Below are 20,904 nucleotides of genomic sequence, written 5' to 3' on the forward strand. Positions count from 1 at the left end.
CCAGAGGTAAATGATCCCACAACCAAAAGGATCAGATCTAAGCTCTGCAGTCCTGCTACATCCAGTTATAACTGGTGATGGACAGGTAAACAACTCACTGGAGGAGAAGGCTCCACAAATACCCCCTTCCTCAAAGATGGAAAAGCCCAGTATATCAGTGCAAAATGTAAGGCTGAATGTTTGCAACAATCTTCAGCCTGAATGTTTGCAATAATCTTCAGACTGAAGTGCTAAGTGAATGATCTTTCTCAGTCTTCTCCACTGGCATATAATATTCATGCCACACAAATGCCAGGTAATGATCCTCTTCAATAAGAGACAAAGTAACCATAACTCCTTGACATTTAGTAGTGTGAACATTACTAAATCCTCCATTAAAAATATCCTGTGGGTTACCATTGACCAGAAAGTGAAATGGACTTGCAATATCAATTACCACAAAAGCAAGTCAGAGGCTAGGAATACTGTGCTAAGTAATCCTTACCTCCTGATACACCTAAGGCTATCCACCATCTACAAGACACAAGTCAGGAGTGTGATGGAATACTCCCCACTTGCCTGGATGAATGCAGCTTCATCAACATTCAAGAAGCTTGACACCATCCATGATTTAGTAGCCTGCTTGATTGGTACCACATCCACAAACATCCACTCCTTCCACAACCGATGCTCAGTAGCAGTGAAGTGAACTATGCGACGAACTGCAGAAATTCAGCAAAAGCTCCTTAAACAGCACCTTCCAAACCACAACTACTTCCATCTAAATGGACAAGGGTGACAGATAAATGAAAACACCACCCCCTTCAAGTTCCCTTCCAAGCCACCCACCATCCTGACTTGGGAAATATATTGCTGTTCCTTCACTGTCGCTGGGTGAAAATCCTGCAATTGGAATTCTCCCCCTTTGGGTCAACCTACAGCACATGGACTGCAGCAGTTCAAGAAGGCAGCTCACTACCACCTTCTCAAGGGACAACTCGGGATAGGCAGGAAATGATGGCCCAGCTAGTGACATGCACATCCCATGAGTGAATAAGAAAAAGCTGCTCTATTGAAATTAGGATTGTCACAGCATAGTTGTTAGATGTAGGACAATCATTCTGCAAGGTTCATGACATCCAAGTACAAATTTACATGCAATCACGTTTATCCCGACATCTCAAAGGAGATGGAATTGCTCTATCAGCTTGTTGTATACTTCAACATTATTAATATCTGCATGTAATTCTTGACCAGAAACTGAATTGGACTATACATATAAGTACAGTGGCTACAAGTGCAAGTCAGGCTAGGAATCTTGCAGCAAGCACCTCATTACTCCCCAAAGCCTATCTATCATCTGCAAGACACAAGTCAGGGGAGTGTGATGGAATACTCCCCACTTGCCTGAATGAGTGCAGCTCCAGCAACACTCAAGAAGCTTGACACCATCCAGTCAAACTAGCCCGCCTGTTTGGCACCACATCCACTCCCTCCACCACTGACGGTCAGTAGCAGCAATGTTTAGTACCTGCAAGATGCATTGCAGAAATTTGCCAAAATCCTCAGACAGCACCTTCCACACTCATTACTACTATAATCTTGAAGGACAAGCCACTCACGACCCTGACATGGAAATATATCACTGTCCTTTCAGTGACACCAGGTCAATATCCTGGAAATCGCACTGCTCCCCCCCCCCCCCCCCCCCCCCCGCCCCCCAACACCACCATGGCTCTACCTACAACACGTGGACTGCAGTGGTTCAAGAAGGCAGCTCACCCACCACCTTCTCAAGGGTAACTAGGGAAGAGCAATAAATGCTTGCTCAGGCAGTGATGGCCACATTGTGAACAAAGAAGGATATTGCCTCTATTGGACATTTTGTGATTTGAAAAGGATTTTCCATCTGTTTTATCAAGGAACAAAGTCAACAAAGTGATGTGTGCTCCAAGCCATGTGTTTACAGAAAAATTAACTGACATTGAAGAAAGCTTTCATAGAGAGAAAAGGTGGCGTTTGTGTCCTTAATCACTGGAGAAACTAGCAACCCTCTCTAGACTGAAGTAGTCAGTCAGGAAGACATCCCAGAACCTCTCCTTCAGTTAACAGACGTTCCTGGGAATCTGATAAACTTTCCAAACACCAGTATTTTTGACTACTGTGCAAAACTTAAAAAGCTGAAATGTAACTACAGATCCAGTTAGATTGCAGTCAGATTTGAACATCTTCCGTCAGTCTATTGGCTATCAGCAATTTAATTTCATTAACAGAAAACTCAATGGATCACAAAAAGTCATTACATTTTTTCCCTTTTTTTGTTGACCTTTGGCCCAAAGGGGTATTTTTGCCTTTGAAAATAAACCCATAATTTCTGCAGAGACTGTGTCCTTCTGTGTTGTAAGGGCGTGTCAGTATTTGCGATGAAGCAGGTAGAGTCCTATTTCCAGCTTTGATGTTAACCAGTGTTTACCACTTGTTTTAAGAATAGATTTGTTTACAATAGATAGATTATTTTGAGTTAATTAAAGAAGCATGGTGAAAGGCTCTTTTTATTGTAGATAGCAGTACAAGAGAGAAACAAGTGGCCATTTCAGTGAATGAACCAACAGATTTATACTAATGGGCAACTGATGCAGTAGTGGGGCTTGATTATCAGCACATTCCTCCTCTCATAGTTGTAACAGCTTAGAACTGTCCCCTTTAAGTGTTTGTACCCTCATTTACACAGATAGGCTGCTATAGTAAAAACAATAAATCTGTCTTAGGGAGACTGGGATTAATCAGAAATCTAGTTGCAAAGACAGGTGAGAGTTTTGATGTGTTGAAAATCCGGCTGTTGGTCTCTGTTTCAAACTTGTCACAATTTGGACATTGTTAATGAGGAGCAGAGAGAATATGTGCCAATGAATAAATACTGTCACTGATGAGTTGCACAATGAGATGTCCTTGGGTGCAAACCTCTTGACAAACATCAGTCCATAATTCTCCACTGTACAGGTCCATTAATGCACTGGAGGGTGCACAAATCAAGTTAGTGATTGGTGAGCTCCTTCTCAGGAACTCTGTCTCTTCCTTTCCTGCTCTACAGACAGAGCATTGCTGGAATGTCACTTCATACAAGTCAATTGCTATCAGTTATAATGGAGTGGGAGAAGTCCTGAGAACATTTGCACTGTCCCTCTATTTCTAGAACATACATAAGCCAATATGAAGGGACTGAATTCAGCAGTAGGCATCATCAAGATTAGGTGTTTCCCCTTTCATCCAGCACTGAATGTTAAAGCAGCTCGGTAGCTCAGTGTTTGGTGACAGAATTGGCCTCATTTGGCCAGCTGGATGTTTCAGTAAGACACGGGCAAGGGCATGGGTGGTGTGGGTCATCACTGATCACAGCTTTCACTCTTTGGTTCCTCTTGGTTAGCAGATTGTCCTTCAGGGTTGATCAGGTACTGAACTTCCTCTGTACTGACCGGAACTCTTTCTGGCTGCAGCCATCGCTTGAAGTGGTCAATGGCACTGAACAAATACAGAAGATAGTTACAGACCAGAATAAACACAGCAAGGACTTCCAAAAACTATACACAATGCTACAGACAGAGAATCTTTAGATACTGAACAGATATGCCAAATAATCCAAAGCATGGAAAAGGGTGAGCTCAATTCCACATCTTCCACTTCCTAGTTAAAGGGCCAGTTAGATCAGAGCTAATTTTGGATGTTCAATAATCACAGTGACATGTCAAAGTCTGGTCTCCATAGTGCTTTAAAACTACTGGTCCATGTGATTTAGTGCGTGCGTGCGTGTGTGCGCGCGTGTGACAAACAAGTACGCATGTATGTAAGTCTATACCTGTGAGAGAATATCTCAGTATGTGCATTTTTGTGTGTGCATGCAGGTATTTATGAGAGCATATGCATGTAGAAATGACATGTGTGCATATGCATGTGGAGGAATATAGGAGTTTATGTATATTTATCAGCATGTGTACATGACATTCTATGTTTTTATATCAGGGTGTGTATATATCCAAATCATATTAAAATCTGTGCATGTGTACATAAGAATATATAAATAATGAATCTGTGTATACTGGCATGTAGCTAAACCAGTTCACCCACAACCTTTGTGTTATATTTGAACCCAGAGATAAATGTACAATTGGCACCCTCACTGAGACCACCTACTTTTACTTCCCAAATATTGCCTGATTCCATCCGTGCTCTTGCTTATCCCCTCATTTGTGCCTTTATTGCCTCCGGACGTGACCATTTCAAGGCAGCACTATTCTGTGAACTTGAAGTCATCCAAATCTTTGTTGCTCAGATCCTGACTTGCAGCAAGTCGTGTTCACCTTTCACTAGTGTGCTTGGTGACCCAGACTGGCAACAGGTTGAGCAGTAAAATTGGCATCCTTATTTTCAAACACTTCCATGGCTTTATCCCCTGTCTAACTTTGTAATCTCATTCTGCCCCATAGCCCTAAAAGATATCTGCACTGACTGGATTGAGCCACAACTTCAACCCAAGCTGTCCGAAGTGGTGAGACTTCCTTCCGAAGTGGTGAGACTTCCTTCCAAAGCCTCTCAATTTTCCTTCAAGACACCTTTCAGACATAAACTCTTTGTCCAAGCTCTCATTCATTTGCCCTATTGCTATTGAAGAGGTTCAGGGGTCAAATTCTCTTGTAAAGTAGCTTAGGAAATTATGTTGTGTTAAAAGCACAAGTAAACAGAGGTGGAATGTGGCTGTGTGCAGTGTATTGAAATATGTACCTCAGGTACTGGCATGGATCTGAGGGAGGGCTGAGATCTACCCAGCAACTGCGCCTGGTGCTGGCTGTCCTGAATCCGTGAAATAATGGCCTGTTTGTTCCCATCTCCAGATAGCTGGAGACCAGGCATATCCTGAGAGATGTGCCATGGGACTCTCGTATGACCTGATCTACAGGCCACAACATGGTAATCGCCCGTGAAGTTTAAACTTCTGATTGGCAATGACCCATCGTCTAGCACCCTCCAGAATTGCCCTCCGAATTGGGAATCGGAGGAAGAGAGCTCAGAGGGCTCTAACTTACCTCAGCACCTACTCAGGAAAAATTAGAAGAATTAAAAGCTGCCTAATCCTGGCTAACTAGAAAACTGACCACATTCTCCTCCCAGCACTCGCACTGAACACTTCAACCACTAGTCTTTGCAGTCATTTCTGTGTTCCAATTAAATTCAAAGAGTAATGTTGTGCTTATAAAGGATGTAGACACTGCTAGTATGCAGGCACAGCTAGTAATAAAGGGACTAATGGGGTACTATCCTTTATTACAAGAGCAATTAAACAGAAAAGTAAGCATTTGATTAGTTATAATCAGATATATTCAGTTAAACTAGGCATTGGTGAGAGAACATTTCAGATACTGTGTGCAGTTTTGGTCTCCTGATTTAAGTAAAGCTATAAAGGGATTGGAGCCAGTTCAGAGGAGGCTTATTCAATCACTATCTGGAATGAAAGGATTATGTTCTGGGGACAAGTTGGTCAGACTGGGCTTGTTAACATTGAAGTTTGAAAGAGTGAAGGGTGGCTTGATTGAAGTGTATAAAATCCTGAATGATCTTGACAAGGTGGATGAGGAAAGGATATTTCCTCTTGTGGTCAGTCCAGAGTTAGGTGTTGGCCTTTCAGGCAAATATTTTCTCTCAGAGGGCTCGCATCTCTCTACTTCAGGAGGTGGAGGATGTGAGATCACTGAATATTTTTCAGGTGGAAGTGGACACATTCTTGTCAGGTAATGGAATCAGAGGTTACTGGGAATGTGGAATTGAAATGCAAAGAGATCAGCCATGATCTTGTTGAATGAAGGAGGAAACTCAAGGGGCCGATTGGTTGCTTCTGTTGCTAGTTCCTATGTTCACACCGCCTCACCCACTTACCTGTCACCCTACCCTGTCACCTAACAGCTACCTGATTCCCTCATTCATTGGCTATCCATACTCTTAATCACCTTCCTGCCACCCAGCCCCCTCATCCTGTCACCCTGACTATTCTGTCACCTATCCCCTCACTGACGTACCACTCAGCTCCCCCCCCACCCTGCCTCTTGCTGCTTGCCCCCCTCACCCATCAACCTGCCAGCCAAACTCCTCAGTCACCCAGTCAGGACCTTGGTTCAATTCCAGCCTCGGGTGATTGTCTGTGTGGAGTTTGTACATTCGCCCCGTGTTTGCCTGGGTTTCCTCTGGATGTTCTGGTTTCCCCCCACAGTCTAAAGATGTGCTGGTTAGGTGAATTGGCCGTGCTAAATTGCCCATAGTGTTCAGGGATGTGTAGGCTAGGTGCTTTAGTTGGGGGAAACGTAGATTAATAGGGTAGGGGAATGTCTGGGTGGGATGCTCTTTCGGTGTGGACTTGTTGGACCAAATGGCCTGTTTCCATACTGTAGGGATTTCAAATTCTAAATCTTTACATACTTCCTCTCCCTCTAGATCCCTCAACGCCCCACACGTTCCCCTCTCCCACATGCCAAACTTTGCACTTAAAAACTTATCTTCCATCTGCTTGTCAAACTGGTTTTTCATTAAACTTTGAATTGTGGGAGTTACTGCTGCAAAAAAGGGACATAGATACCCTGATTCTACCCCTCCCACTCCGATCACCTGTTTCAATACTCGGACCTGCAGATGACATGTCCTAATCGCTCGGGGAACTGTGATGTGTCTCTCGACTTTGAGAGACCTAATGCATACCCGAGAGAACTGCAGATCACATATTACCTCTGGTCCATCTCGTATTCATTGCTGTACAAATTGGAGCCATACTGGTCATGCAGAAAACGATCCCAACATTCCTTTTTTGTCTGTGATAGACTGAGCAGCATCTCTTTTGAACTTGGTTCTTCATTCAGACCCTTCAATTTTCGCAGGCGATTTTCTGTTTAAAAAACACACACATAGTTCATGAAAGTGTCAAGACCATATCAGCGAGACACACAGTCCAGGACAATAGACAGTCTGCATCAGTTAGACACACAGACCTGGACAGAACATTGACCACATTAGTTAGAAACAGAGTCCAGGACATTACATAGCCCACATCAGGTAGACGCACAATCCAGTAAAGCGCTATTGTGACCCAGTTGGGAAAGTGTGCTGATACTTGAGCCCTACTACTCCCAGGGTCATCATGAAAATTAAAGATTTAAGCAAATTACTCAATATTCCCCAAGTTAGCTATTTGATGGACTCAGGTTAACAGAAATCACTGACCAAGTTTCAATAGTTAACAGGAAACCAGTATTAATATGAAGAAGTCAATTCTAATCGCAGGAAAACAAGATATGAATGATCAAGTTCTAAATCTGACAGTTTAGATTCTACCCTCTTGCATACACATACATAAACACTGGGGAAACACAGTTCAATAGCACCAGTCCACAGGATTTGATGTAGTGTCCTCTATGCTTCTTCCAAGTCCTTCTTATCTCTGATCTCCTTTTCTAGATCCTTGCAGTTCTTTGTTGCAATGGAGAAAGACTGCAGAAAGCATCAGCACAGAGGGATTTGGAAGTCCTCATTAACGTTTCACCTCTGATATTCTACTCCTTGCTGATACCAACTGCGGCATTACCGTCCAGTTCTGGAAGTTTCTGCCATGCAAATACCTTGGAGGCCGACATAGCAGAAAAAAAGAGAGGAACACTGGTCCTCAAACATAAATCACAAAAAACTAGCATATAAGTTCAGTGGGTGATAGGGAAGGCAAATAGAATGTTGGCCTTTATTTCCAAGGGAATGGAGTATTGAAATGAGGAAGGCCTGGTAAAGCTACACAAGGCACTAGTCAGAATACAGCTGGAAAACTGTGAACAGTTATGGGCCCCTCTTCTAGGGAAGGGTATTGGAGAAAGTGAACCTTCTCTGAACTGCCTCCAGTGCTAAAGTAGATCCTGTGTACACAGGACTTTTCTTATTGGACAGGTTGAGAAGGTTGGGCCTGCACCTGTTGGAATTTAGAAGAATGAGAGGCAACCTGAATGAAACATACAAGATTCTTGATATAAGATGTAACATACAACACCGGCATCTACACAAAATGTCCAAGTACGTCCTTTTTACAAAAAGCAAGACACATCCAACCCAGCCAATTACCGCCCCATTAGTTGCTCTTGATTATCAGTAAAATGATGTAACGTGTCATCAACAGTGCTATCAAGCAGCACTTGCTCAGTGATGCCCAGTTTGGGTTCCACCAGAACCACTTAGCTCCTGACAAAAGAACTGAATTCCAAAGGTGAGGTGAGAGTGACAGCCCTTGACATCAAGGCTGCATTAAACCGAGTATGACATCAAGGAGCCCTAGGAAAACTGGCATCAATAAGAATTCAAGGGCAAACTCTCCACTGGTTAGAGTCAAACCTGCCGCATAGAAAATGGTTGTGGTTGTTGGACATCAGTTATCTCAGCCTCAGGACATCTCTGCAGGAGTTTCTCAGGAAACTGTCCTAGGCCCAACCATCTTCAGCTGCTTCATCAGTGACCTCCATCATAAGATCAGAAGTGGAGATGTTCACTGATGATTGCACAATGTTCAGCATCATTCACAAATCCTCAGATACCGCAGCAGTCTATGTTCAAATGCAACAAGATCTGGACAATATCCAGGCTTGTGCTGAAAGTGACAAGTAACACAAATGTCAGCAATGAGAATCTCCAAGAAGAGATGATCTAACTACTGTCCCTTGACATTCAATAATGTTACCATTACTGAATTCCCCCCTTCCCCCCCACTCCCCACCAACATCCTTGGGGTTACCACTGACCAGAAACTCAACTGGACTCACCACATATAGGTAGTAGCTACAAGAGCAGGTCAGAGGTTAGGAATACTGAGATGAGTAACTCACCTCCTCACTCCCCAAAGCCGTCCACAAGAAACAAGCCAGGAGTGTGGTGGAATACTCCCCACTTGCCTGGGTGGATGCAGTTCCAACAACATTCAAGAAGCCTGAACCATTGATTGGCTATACATTCAAAAGTATCCACTCCCACCCTCAGTGACGCTTAGTAGCAGCAGATGCACTGCAGAAATTCACCAAAGATCCTCAGATAGCACTTTCCAAATCACGATCACTTCTATCTAGAGGACAATGTCAGCAGATTCATAGGAACGCCAAACCTTGCAAGCTCCCTTCCAAGTCACTAACCGTCCTGACTTGGAAATATATCACCGTTCCTTCAGTGGAATTCCCTCCCTTATGGGATTATGGGTCAATCTACAGCACATGGACGACAGCAGTTCAAGAAGACAGCTCACCACCACCTTCTCAAGGGCAATTTGGTACAGGCAATAAAAAAATGCTGGCCAGCCTGTGATGCCTATATCTGACAAGTGACTGAAAAAGAAATTGTGAGGGGATTTGACAGGTTAAATGTGGAAAGGTTGTTTCTCTTTGTGGGGGAGTCCAGGATCAGGATAAAGGATCACCCATTTAAAACAGCGGCTCAGGAGTAATTTCTGCTCTTAAAAGGTCGTGATTCTGAGGAATTCTTTAGCGCAAAGGTCTGTTGAGGCTGGGTTGTTAAGCATGTTGAAGGCCGAGATAGACAAATTTTTAAACAGTAAGGAGATTCAAGTGTTATGGGGAAAAGGCAGGAAAGTGGAGTTGAGGATTATCAGATTAGCCATGATCTCATTGAATGGCAGAGCAGACTTGATGGGCTGGATGGCTTACTATTGCTCATACATTTTATAGTCATAAGACACATAGTTGTTGACTCATAATTTGTTCAGTCTTTCGTCACTCGTTAGAAGCAACAGCTTATGGCAAACAGTGGGAGAGAATTTCCATCTTTGAGTTTTTGGTTACATTACTACTGAGAGAGAAACGGAAGCTGTCTGTTGTAATCTGGAGACCCTCAGCTTCTGTATTGTTCATGCAGTAGCTGTTGACCTGCCCATAATCCAATCAGAGTTCTTGTTGTCAGGCTGATGGCTCCTGGTTTCCATAACTGCTTCAGATTGCACTAACCAATTAGCATTCTGTCTCTGAATGAAGTTTGTTCTGCAAACACACCCCGTGGCACCAACTCAGACATCCCCTTCTATTATTTGAAGAAAAGAATAATGACACGCATGAATTCCAGTGAACGTCTTTTTAAAAGTGCACAGCAGTCTCATTTTCCCATTCTGGTCCACAATCCAAAATAAAGTTATGGAGTCATAGAGTTGTACAGCACATAAACAGACCCTTCAGTCCATCTTGTCCATGCCAACCAGATATCTTAAACTGATCTAGTCTCATTTGCCAGCATTTAGCCCATAACCTTCTAAACCATTCCTATTCATGTACCCATCCAGATGCCTTTTCGGTGATAGTGATCACAACTCCCTGACCTTTACTATAGTCATGGAGAGGGATTGGAGCAGATGGCATGGGAAAGTATTTAATTTTTAAAAAATTCCCCCACACTACTGCCTAACAGTGATAAATCCTAGTTTTATATATACATATATATATATATTTAACTTTACCCCCCCCCCCCCACTACCGCCTAACTGTGCTTATATTTTCCACAGTACCCATGTTGTGTGTTTGCAGGTGTGAGACACAGTGAAAGATAACAGGTGTACAATTTATTCAACTTCCACCACCAGGAAGAAAGGAAACACCCGATTGGCCAGTGACAAGCAGTGCCCTTCTCAGAGGGCAATGCTATGTGATCAAACAGTGAAGGGGAGGGCAAGGATTAAATCAAAATAGAATTGGAGGGGGAAATAATGCACTCCACTTCCTGAGGTACCCATCTTTCCCTGAAAATCTCAAGGGTGTTTGTGGACATCTGGGCTCTGACATAACCGCGGAAGAGAGGCAGGCAATCGGCCATAATGACCTCCTCCACGGCCCGCTGCCTGGACCTGTTTATTTATTTATTTTTTTGGTCGACCACTCCTGTTTACTTTTTTTTCTTTTTTTCTTTTTAAAATTTAACCCCCACACTACCACCTAAGTGCGGTAGTGCTTATTTTTTCCCCAGCACCCATGATGTGTGTATAGGTGTGAGACACAGTGAAAGACACAAAGTGCATGAATCTTTATTCAAATTCCACCACCAGGAAGATAGGAAAACACCCGGGTGACCAGTGACAAACACTGCCCTTCACATCAAAGGGCAGTGCTGTGTGATTAAAACAGTGAAGAGGAGAGTAGGGACTAAATCAAAATAGAGTTGGAGGGAGAAATAATGCACTCCACTCCCTGCGGCGCCCACCTCTCCCTGAACAACTCCAGGGTGTCGGTGGACACCGCGTGCTCCTTCTCCAAGGACACCCGGGCTCTAACGTAACCGCGGAAGAGGGGCAGGCAGTCGGCCCTAACGACCCCCTCCACGGCCCGCTGCCTGGACCTGTTAATGGCCAGTTTGGCCAGGCCCAGGAGCAGACCCACGAGGAGGTCTTCAGAGTGGACCTGCTTATAGCGGCAAAGTATTTAATTGGGGGAGGGGGAATTACAATTAGGCAGGAACTGTAGAGCATAAATTGGGAACAGATTCTCAGGGAAATGCACAACAGAAATGTGGCGGTTGTTTAAGGATCACTTGTTGCAAGTCCTGGATAGGTTTGTCCTACTATGGTATAGATGGTAGGGTGAAGGAACCTTGGATGATAAGAGATGTGGAATATCTAGTCAAGAGGAAGAAGGAAGCTTACTTAAGTTTGAGGAAGCAAGGATCAGACAGGGCTGTAGAGGGTTACAAGGTAGCCAGGAAGGAATTGAAAAATGGACTTAGAAGAGCTAGAAGGGGGCATGAAAAAGTCTTGGCGGGTAGGATTAAGGAAATCCACAAGGCATTCTACACTTATGTGAAGAACAAGAGCATGACCAGTCTGGGGGCAGGGCCGATCAGGGATAGTGGAGGGAACATGTGCTTGGAGTCTGAGGAGGTAGGGGAGGTCCTTAATGAATACATTGCTTCAGTATTCGCTAGTGAGAGGGGCCTTGTCGTTTATGAGTACGGCGTGAAACAGGGTGATATGCTCAAACAGGTTGATGTTAATAAGGAGGATGGGCTGGAAATTTTGAAAAACATGAGGACAGGTAAGTCCCTGGACCAGACGGGATATATCCAAGGTTTCAACGAGACGTGAGGGGAGAGATTGCTGTGCCTTGGGCAATGATCTTTGTGTTCTCACTATCCACTGGAGTAGTACAGATGATTGGAAGGTGGCAAATGTAATTCCTTTGCTCAAGAAAGGGAATAGGGATAACCCTGAGAATTACAGACCAATCAGTGTTTTGGCGGTGGTGGGCTAATTATCGGAGACAATTCTGAGAGGCAGGATTTATGATTATTTTGAAAAGCATAGCTTGATTACAGATAGTCAGCATGGCTTTGTGAGGGAAAGGTCATGCCTCATAAACCCTATTGAATTAGTTGAGGATGTGACAAAACACATTGATGAAGGTAGAGCAGTGGATGTGGTGCATATGAATTTAGGGCAGCATGGCAGCTCAGGAGTTAGCACTGCTGCCTCATAGTGCCAGGGTCCTGGGTTTGATTCCAGCCTCAGACAACTGTCTGTGTGGAGTTTGCACATTTTCCCTGTATCTGTATGGGTTTCCTCCGGGTTCTCTGTTACCCCCCACAATCCAAAAATGTGTAGGTTAGGTGAATTGGCCATGCTAAATTGTCCAATGTGTTCAGGGATGTGTAGTTAAATGCATTTGTCAGGAGTAAACGTAGAGTATTAGGGTAGGGGAATGCATCTGGGTGTGTCACTCTTCGGAGAGTCGGTGTGGACTTGTTGGGCTGAAGGGCCTATTTCCACACTGTAGGGATTCTATGATTAACAAGACGTTTGATAAGGTTCCCCATGGTAGGCTCATTCAGAAAGTAAGGAGGCATGGGATACAGGGAAATTTAGCTATCTGGATACAGAATTGGCTGGTCCATGTACATTTGGCTTTTCCATGTACTTAGATCCCTCAAAGTTGCCACCCAGCTTGATAGGGCTGTTAAGCAGGCATACGGGCAGCTTTTATTAGTAGAAGGATCAGGTTTCGGGACCATGAGGTCATGCTACAGCTGTACAAGACTCTGGTGTGGCCGCACTTGGAGTATTGGGTATAGTTCTGGTCACTGTGTTACAGGAAGGATATGGAAGCTTTGGAAAGGCTTTAGAGGAGATTTACTAGGATGATGCCTGGTTTGGAGGGAAGGTCTTATGAGGAAAGGTTGAGGGACTTGAGGCTGTTTTAATTAGAGAGAAGAAGGTTGAGAGATGACTTAATTGAGACATATAAGATAATCAGAGGGTTAGATAGGGTGGACAGTGAGAGCCTTTTTCCTGGGATGGTGATGGCTAGCACGAGGGGACATAGCTTTAAATTTAGGGGTGATAGATATAGGAAAGATGTCAGAGGTAGTTTCTTTACCCAGAGTAGTAGGGGCATGGAACGCACAGCCTGCAACAATTGTAGACTCGCCAACTTTACGGGCATTTAAATGGTCATTGGATAGGCATATGGATGAGAATGGAATAGTGTAAGTTAGATGGATTCAGATTGGTTTCACAGGTTGGTGCAACATCGAAGGCTGAAGGGACTGTACTGCGCTGTAATGTTCTATGTTCTATAGAAGACAGAGGGTGGTGGTAGATGGAAAGTATTCAGCCTGGAGCTCGATAACCAGTGGTATTCTGAGGGGACCTGTTCTGGGTTCTCTGCTCCTAGTGATTTATATAAATGATTTGGATGAGGAAGCGAAAGGGTGAGCTTGTAAGTTTGCCGATGACACAAAGTTTGGTGGAGTTGTGGATAGTGTGGATGGCTGTTATAGGTTGCAACAGGACATTGACAGGATGCAGAACTGGGCTGTGAAGTGGCAGATAGAGTTCAACCTGGAAAAGAGTGGAGTGATTCCTTTTGCAAAGCCAAATTTGAATGCAGATTACAGGGTTAAAGGCAGGATTCTTGGCAGTGTGGAGGAACAGAGGGATCTTGGGGTCCAGGTCCATAGATCCCTCAAAGTTGCCACTCAAGCCGATAGGGTTGTTAAGAAGGCGTATGCTGTGTTGGCTTTCATTAGCAGAAGGATTGAGTTTAAGAGCCATGAGGTTATGCTGCAGCTCTATAAAGCCCTGGTTGGACCACACTTGAAATATTTGTTCAGTTCTAGTTGCCTCATTATAGGAAGGACGTGGAAGCATTAGAGAGGGTGTAGAGGAGATTTACCAGGATGCTGCCTGGACTTGAGGGCATGTCTTATGAAGAAAGGTTGATGGAATTACAGCTTTTCTCATTGGAGCGAAGAAGACAGAGAGGTGACTTGTTAGAGAGGTGTACAAGATGATGAGAGGCACAGTTAGAGTGGATAGCCAGAGACTTGTTACCAGGGTGAGAATGGCTATCATGAGGGGGCATAATTTTAAGGTGATTGGAGGAAGGTTTAGGGGAGACGTCAGAGGTAGTTTTTTTTACAGAGTGATAGGTGTGTGGAATGCACTGCCAGAAGTGGTAGTAGAGTCAGATATATTAGGGATATTAAGTGACTCTTGGATAGCCACATGGATGATAAAGATATGTAGGTTAGTTTGATCTTAGAGTAGGATAAAAGGTCAGCACAACATTGAGGGCCAAAGGGCATGTACTGTGCTGTACTGTTCTATGTTCTAAATGTCGCAATTGTAACAATCTTTCTCTGACAGCTCATTCCATAAACGCACCACACTCTGCATGAAAACATTTTGTCCCTTAGATCCCTTTTATTTTCTCTCTTACGTTAAGCCTATGCCTGCCAGTTTTAGACTCACCTTCTTTGGAGAAAAAACCTTGGCGATTCACGCCCCTCATGATTTTAAACCTCTATAAGGTCACCCCTCAGCCTCCAATGCTCCAAGGAAAATTGCCCCAGCCTACTCAGCCTCTCTCTATAGCTGAAATCCTTCAATCCTGGCAACATCCTTGTAAATCTCTCCTGCACCGTTTCAAGTTTAAGAACATCTTTTCTATAGCTGGAAGACCAGAATTGAATGTAGTATTCCAAATGTGGCCTCACCAATGTCTTTTATAGCTGCAACATGACATCCCAACTCCTATACTCAATGCACTGATTAATAAAGTTAAGTGTAATAAATACCTTCTTCACTACCTTGTCTCCCTGTGAATCCACCTTCAAGGGACTATGAACCTGCACCCCAATGTTTCTTTGTTTGGCAACACTCCCCAGGACCTTATCATGAAGTCCTGCCCTGACTTGCCTTATCAACATGCAACAGCTCATATTTGTCTAAATTAAACTCCGTCTGCCAGTTTTAGACCCTCATTGGCCTATCTGGTCAAGGTCCTTTTGTACTCTGAGATAACCCTTGTCACTATATACTACACCACCAATTTTGGAGTCATCTGCAAACTTACTAACCATTCCTCCTATATCCAAACCATTTATATACATAAGAAAAAGTAGTAGAGCCAGCACTCATCCTTGCAGCACACTGCTGGTCACAGGTCTTTAGTTCAAAAAATAACCCTCCTCCATCTCCTACTTTCAAGCCAATTTTGTATCCAAAGAAAAATAAGAAGTGATATTAATAGTACACAGGTTACACTGACCATCTATACTGGCTACACTAGATTGAACCAGCTGGACACAGAGTGTAGGAGAGCCCACTGACTATATCAGGTAGATGTACAGTCCAAGACTGTATGAAATTAGTTGGTGAAGATGTGGGACTGTGTCTCAGCCTTGGTGTTGGTGACTGTATTGTAGATCAGATATCTGCCTGTTTGGGGTAGACAAAGGCACATTAAATCAGTCACTGTGCTGTGACCTTCCCTAAAATCGTTCAACACACTGACAAAGTGTGGACACGACACTTTGAGTAGAACATTTTAAATTGTGCACTTACCCAATACTGCTAAATATTGCTGTGAATCTGCCAGTGGAGTCCAAGGAGTGACACTTGTCTGATCTTCGTTGTTGTTGATTGAGTCCACATTTAGCACCTTCCCAGGAATTGGGTCGAATATTTCTGAGAAAAATGCTGGCTGGGAGCTTCTGATCGGGGCTTCAGTTTCATTTCCGTCACTCTTCTGAGCTGCCAGTCCAGCACAAATCCGCTCCCACAGGTCCTCGCTAGATTCCATGTCACCAGCATCCATCACCTATACAGCAAGTCAGACTGAGACAAATGGTCAGAATGAGTCAGTCAGGTAGGAATTGCAGAGATGGATAGATTCAATCAGACAGAGACAGGCAGAATCAGTCAGGGACTAACAGAGGTGGATACAGTCAGTCAGACAGGGACAGGCAGAATCAGTCAGGGACTAACAGAGGTGGATACAGTCAGTCAGACAGGGACAGGCAGAATCAGTCAGGGACTAACAGAGGTGAATACAGTCAGTTAGGCAGGGACAGGCAGAATCAATCAGGGACTAACAGAGGTGGATAGTCAGTCAGACAGGGACAGGCAGAATCAGTCAGGGACTAACAGAGGTGGATACAGTCAGTTAGGCAGGGACAGGCAGAATCAGTCAGGGACTAACAGATGGATACAGTCAGTCTGATAGGGAGAGTCAATCAGGGACTAACAGAGATGGATACAGTCAGTCAGACAGGCACAGGCAGAATCAATCGGGGACTAACAGATTTGGAGTCATTCAGACAGGGACAGGCAGAGACGGATAGATACAGTCAGGCAGGGACAAGCAGAGACATAGAGAGTCAGTCAGGGGGGACAGGCAGAGACATAGAGAGTCAGTCAGGTAAACAATGGTGGGCTGTACACAGTCTGACAGGGACAGGCAGTGGCTGACAGTCAGGCTGACAGGGACAGACAGCTACGCGCGGAAGGGCCAGGGTTCGGGGCCGTCAGGGGTCAGGGGGTGTAACGGACACCGCTCCGCCTTCTCCATCCGGGACCTACACCGCGCGCAGTGACTGCGTCATCGCCAGCGCGACAGGAGAAGAGAAGAGAGAGTGAGTGAGTGAGGCCCTGAGGGGCAGGGAGAGAGAAAGAAAAGATAACGAATGAGAGATAGGGAGGGGGTGTGGAGAGAGAAAGAAGAAAAAGCTAAGTGTGAAAACTGTCAGTGTGAGAGAGGATAGGGAGAGAGAAACTGAGAGTGAGAGTGAAACTGAATGTGAGAGAGATTGATAGAGATGTAGATGGAGGGAGAGAGAGGATGGAAGGGGAGAGAGGGAGGGAGGCAGGCATAAGGTCTAAGTTAAGGAACAGGAGTTGACTGTTGGGCATTAACTCCACTACCCTGTCCAATCCCCATATCTCTCAACACCTAACATCTGCTCCTCTCCTTAAATATGTCCACTACTGTGGCATCTGTAATCCTCTGGGGTAGACAACTCAAAATAGGCAATCCTGTGAGTGAGGAAATTTTGCCTCCCTTGTTCTGAGACAGTGCACCTCTTTTGTGTTGGATTTCCTAACTGGGGGAGCAAAACCTTGTAATGTCTGTCAATTTCTAGCCATCTTGTATGTTTCAATGAGATCATATTCTTCTAGAAAATATTGGCCCAATTTACTCAGCTTCTGTTCATTCCTATTGTGAGACAACCCCCTCATTCAAGAACTCTGTCTAATGGATATTTATTGCACTCCAACAAGATAAAGTATGACCTTCCTCAGGTAAGGAGACCAAAGTACCACTGAGATGCTCTCCCCAAAGCCCTAAGGTTTTGCAGTTAGACTTCCTTAATCTTAGTTTTGAACTGCTCTTTAATAAATGATAACATACTGTTTGTCTCAGGAATTGTTTTTTGTACTGTGTATTAACTGGCTGCCTAGAAGGACCCTTGGTTCCACTGACTGTCAACATCCACCAGTTATTACCTTCATGAAATATTTTGCTTTCCCATCCTTTCAACCAGAGTGGATAATATTCACATTTCCCCATATTATATTCAGTTTTCTTGCTCACTCGCTGAACAGATTAACTTGCTGGAGTGAGAAAGGCAGGGAAAGGATGTAATATTTGGGTGTTTTGTGTGTATTTCTAGGTTGAGTGCTGGTTGATGTCGGAGCTAATCACTGTGCTTTGGTTCAGTTTAAGGGATATGATGACCATGCTGAGGCTCTCGGTTATTTTTCCAGTAGGAGTATTGCTTGTGAGGACAATGGCGTGGACCTCCTCTGGAAGCTCGCATTCATATCTAATCCAGAATCTTAAAAGTAAGTATCAAAAGATTGTAGAAGCATACAGCTTGGAAAGAGGCCATTTGGCCGATTGTGTCTGCATTGACCAGTCAGAAGTTATTCAGCATAATCCCACTTCCTAGATCTGTAGTCTTGTATGCTTTGGCACTTGATGTGTGTTTCCAAATACTTTTTAAATGTTTTCAGGATTTTGGGCAGTGAGATGCAGATCTCCACCACCCTCAGTGGAAAAAATACCCCTGCAGATTCCTGTTAACGGTGACTGCACGTACAGGCCCTCATTACACACAGCAGCTGTACGTACAGGCCCTCGTTATGCACAATAATGATGCACATCCACATTAAGTCAGATCACGATCGCTCTGTGATGATGGACAGACTGTTTCCTGTAGAAACATGGAATATGCTGGAGAAACTCCACAGGTCTGGAGCATAGAAACAGAGTTAACTTTTGAATCTGTTATGACTCTTCAGTTCTTCTTGACCAGTCTCCAGGTGTATTTTGTACCATCGGTTTTCAATTATCATGGTGTAACTTTAAACCATTATTGTGATGGCCTCCCATTCTTCACTTGCACATTTTTCATATTTCATAATATAAAGAGTTTCCAGGTATGTTTTTCAATTTGACTACAAAAGTATGTGAGTTTGTTCTTTTTCTCCTCTGTTGATAGAAACATACTTTTTAATAGCTCCTTTCTATGGAAAACATTTGTTTCTGATTGACAGCCAGCTTCACACTTTGCTTCCTCAATCATTTCCTCCATGACTTCATTGTTTCAGATTAATAAACCCACACTGAGTGAGTTTTGCTATTAATTGTTTTCTCGTTGATTCGAGCAATGTACCATAGCCTTCTGTGCACATTCATTTGTTCCCCACTGATTGTTCAACATTTCCTCCAAATATTTGTTCACCGCCTTATAGTCTACTTCCTTTTCAGGTTGGGTGATCTCATTCAGCTGAGTAACTGTTCCGGTTAGTTTGTTTGCCTTGGTTTCAGAGTCATGTGCAGAACCCTCTCACAGGTTTGACCATTTTGCACAGACAGCATGTTTTTTTAATTTACTCAGAAGATGTGGGCATCACCGACTGGGCCAGCATTTATTTCTTTAATTGCCCTTGAGAAGGAGCTGCCACTTTGAGCTTCTGCAATCTGTGTGTTGTGGACACACAATGTCCTTTCCTGTATGGTTACTGACTGCTTAATTTATGCATCAGACCCTCATTCTGTTCTGAAAATATTCTGCTCTTAACATATTCTGCTCTTAACATTGTGCCAACTCTTCCAAACCATACCTCTCCTCATTCTCGTTCTCCAGATTGCATCAGAGTTTAAAACGTTCAAAGCTCTTTTCAAGATAAAAATTCTGTGGTTCTTCAGTCCGGGCTTTTAGATCTGATTACACCTGACTCTTTGATTCCTAAGGAATTCCTTCTCCTGTTCAAGGCATTTTTCACAATACTTTGTAGAGACTTTATGTACTTGAAGTTCACCAAATATTAATTGAAGATCTATCTTGATTGAATTTGTTTCTATGACATTTATCACATCTTTCAAGCCCTCATTCAAGTGTTTTACTTCCAAGTGTTGCTGCTGCATTTTTCATTAGCAAACTCATCTTTCAGTTTTAAATTGGTTCTTGATAACGTTCAGTGTCCCTTTAGCACGGCCTACTACCTGCTGCTACATCTGATATTCAGGGCACTTCTAAGACTAACTTTTCTTTGTCCTGGGTTATTTGCTTTACTATTTTAACTTGTCCAACCTTACAAACATGGGCTGTAGCTGCTGCTCACTTGGGAAATAGTCCAAAAGTTGTTATGCCTCAACTGGATCTCTTGACAGATTCAAGACTTGCGTACAGGTCGTTCTGCTATAACATGCACTTTGTTTATGCACATTGGCTGTAATGCAATTGGTGAATTGGGGACATTATTTCTAAAGTGCGAACTTTTAAATCGTGAGTTAGCTGTAACGCGATTATACCGCCAACACTTTAAGCATTGTTTCTAAAGCATGATTTTTTTTCTGTAATTTGGGGTTGCCCAAAAACATAACCATTGCGTTATAGAAGAACTACAGTACCTGCACTGCCAAATCATTACATTGTATAAATTCCATGTTTTAGAAGATAAGCTAGGAACAATTCCTACGCTAACAATTTCAACTACTAAGTTGCTTTGTATAATAACTTTGTAAAAAGTAACAGGTTCATTAAACCCATAGGGATTCCCTACTAATACTTTTTCTTTCATTAAGCTGCCTGGAACACAAATTGTATCATTAGCCACCATCAATGACTGATTTCTTTGGTAGCTCTTAAAATATTAATTTGTTTAATTGTGTTGGAGGAGAAATGGAACATTTGTTCCTTACAGATAAAACTGCTGTAAATTGTAGAAACCTGATACACTGTGGCAACATTCAATGAAGAATCACATTCCAATAGATTCTGAGGGAACTTGTTTCTTGTGCTGTTCTAACACAGATTCCTTTTTGTTTGTATTGTCCTTTTTTTTTTTTGAAGACTTTTAAAGTATTCATAATAAACTAGTGAGAATATCATTCCATCTCCAACAATATACGCATGCATATCCTGTCTTATGACAATGATTACGTACTGAGTTTTGAAGACAATTTTTATTCTCGCTACTATCATTCTTGTTCATTGGACCAGCTTCCTTGAAACTATATAACCTCAGTTTTTCTTTAGTTAACGAATGGTTTCTGATTTCTTTGTTCTCTTTCTTTTGTTATCTCT

At 43.3% G+C, this 20,904-nt stretch overlaps 2 protein-coding genes across 4 annotated transcripts in view; one reads left to right on the top strand and one right to left on the bottom strand.

Moving 5' to 3' along the window:
• Positions 1–2,513: 2,513 nt before the first annotated feature.
• ccdc32 (coiled-coil domain containing 32) lies at positions 2,514–16,836 on the bottom strand. The gene is made up of 3 exons (XM_043698318.2): positions 15,875–16,836; positions 6,745–6,901; positions 2,514–3,498 (listed from the first exon to the last, which is right to left on the bottom strand). Exons 1-3 carry the CDS (start codon positions 16,125–16,127, stop codon positions 3,363–3,365), a joined length of 546 nt encoding a protein of 181 aa, XP_043554253.2. The 5' UTR covers positions 16,128–16,836; the 3' UTR covers positions 2,514–3,362.
• A 102-nt stretch (positions 16,837–16,938) lies between these two features.
• The window catches only part of pcmtl (l-isoaspartyl protein carboxyl methyltransferase, like), a 32,273-nt gene continuing 28,307 nt past the window's right edge, over positions 16,939–20,904 (top strand). Inside the window, exons 1-2 of one of the 3 annotated variants that reach the window (XM_087990164.1) lie at positions 16,939–17,611; positions 18,030–18,154. In XM_087990164.1, coding sequence (XP_087846290.1) covers positions 17,598–17,611; positions 18,030–18,154 — 139 coding nt within the window. In that variant the 5' untranslated portion in view covers positions 16,939–17,597. The remainder of the gene's footprint in view (positions 17,612–18,029; positions 18,155–20,904) is intronic. The other 2 variants (XM_043698312.2, XM_043698316.2) reach the window with 2 other exon arrangements.

Source organism: Chiloscyllium plagiosum, unplaced genomic scaffold (genome assembly GCF_037043375.1).
Source record: "Chiloscyllium plagiosum isolate Xiang-an unplaced genomic scaffold, Cpla_swu_hap1 HiC_scaffold_8, whole genome shotgun sequence".
Taxonomy (NCBI): domain Eukaryota; kingdom Metazoa; phylum Chordata; class Chondrichthyes; order Orectolobiformes; family Hemiscylliidae; genus Chiloscyllium; species Chiloscyllium plagiosum.

Excerpts from the sequence above, each read along its gene's own strand:
- ccdc32 (XM_043698318.2), bottom strand. The coding sequence starts at position 16,127 with ATGGATGCTGGTGACATGGAATCTAGCGAGGACCTGTGGGAGCGGATT. Across the intron at positions 6,902-15,874 it reads GCAATATTTAGCAGTATTGG|AAAATCGCCTGCGAAAATTG; the intron begins GTAAGTGCACAA and ends TTTTTTAAACAG. Across the intron at positions 3,499-6,744 it reads GAATACGAGATGGACCAGAG|TGCCATTGACCACTTCAAGC; the intron begins GTAATATGTGAT and ends GTATTTGTTCAG.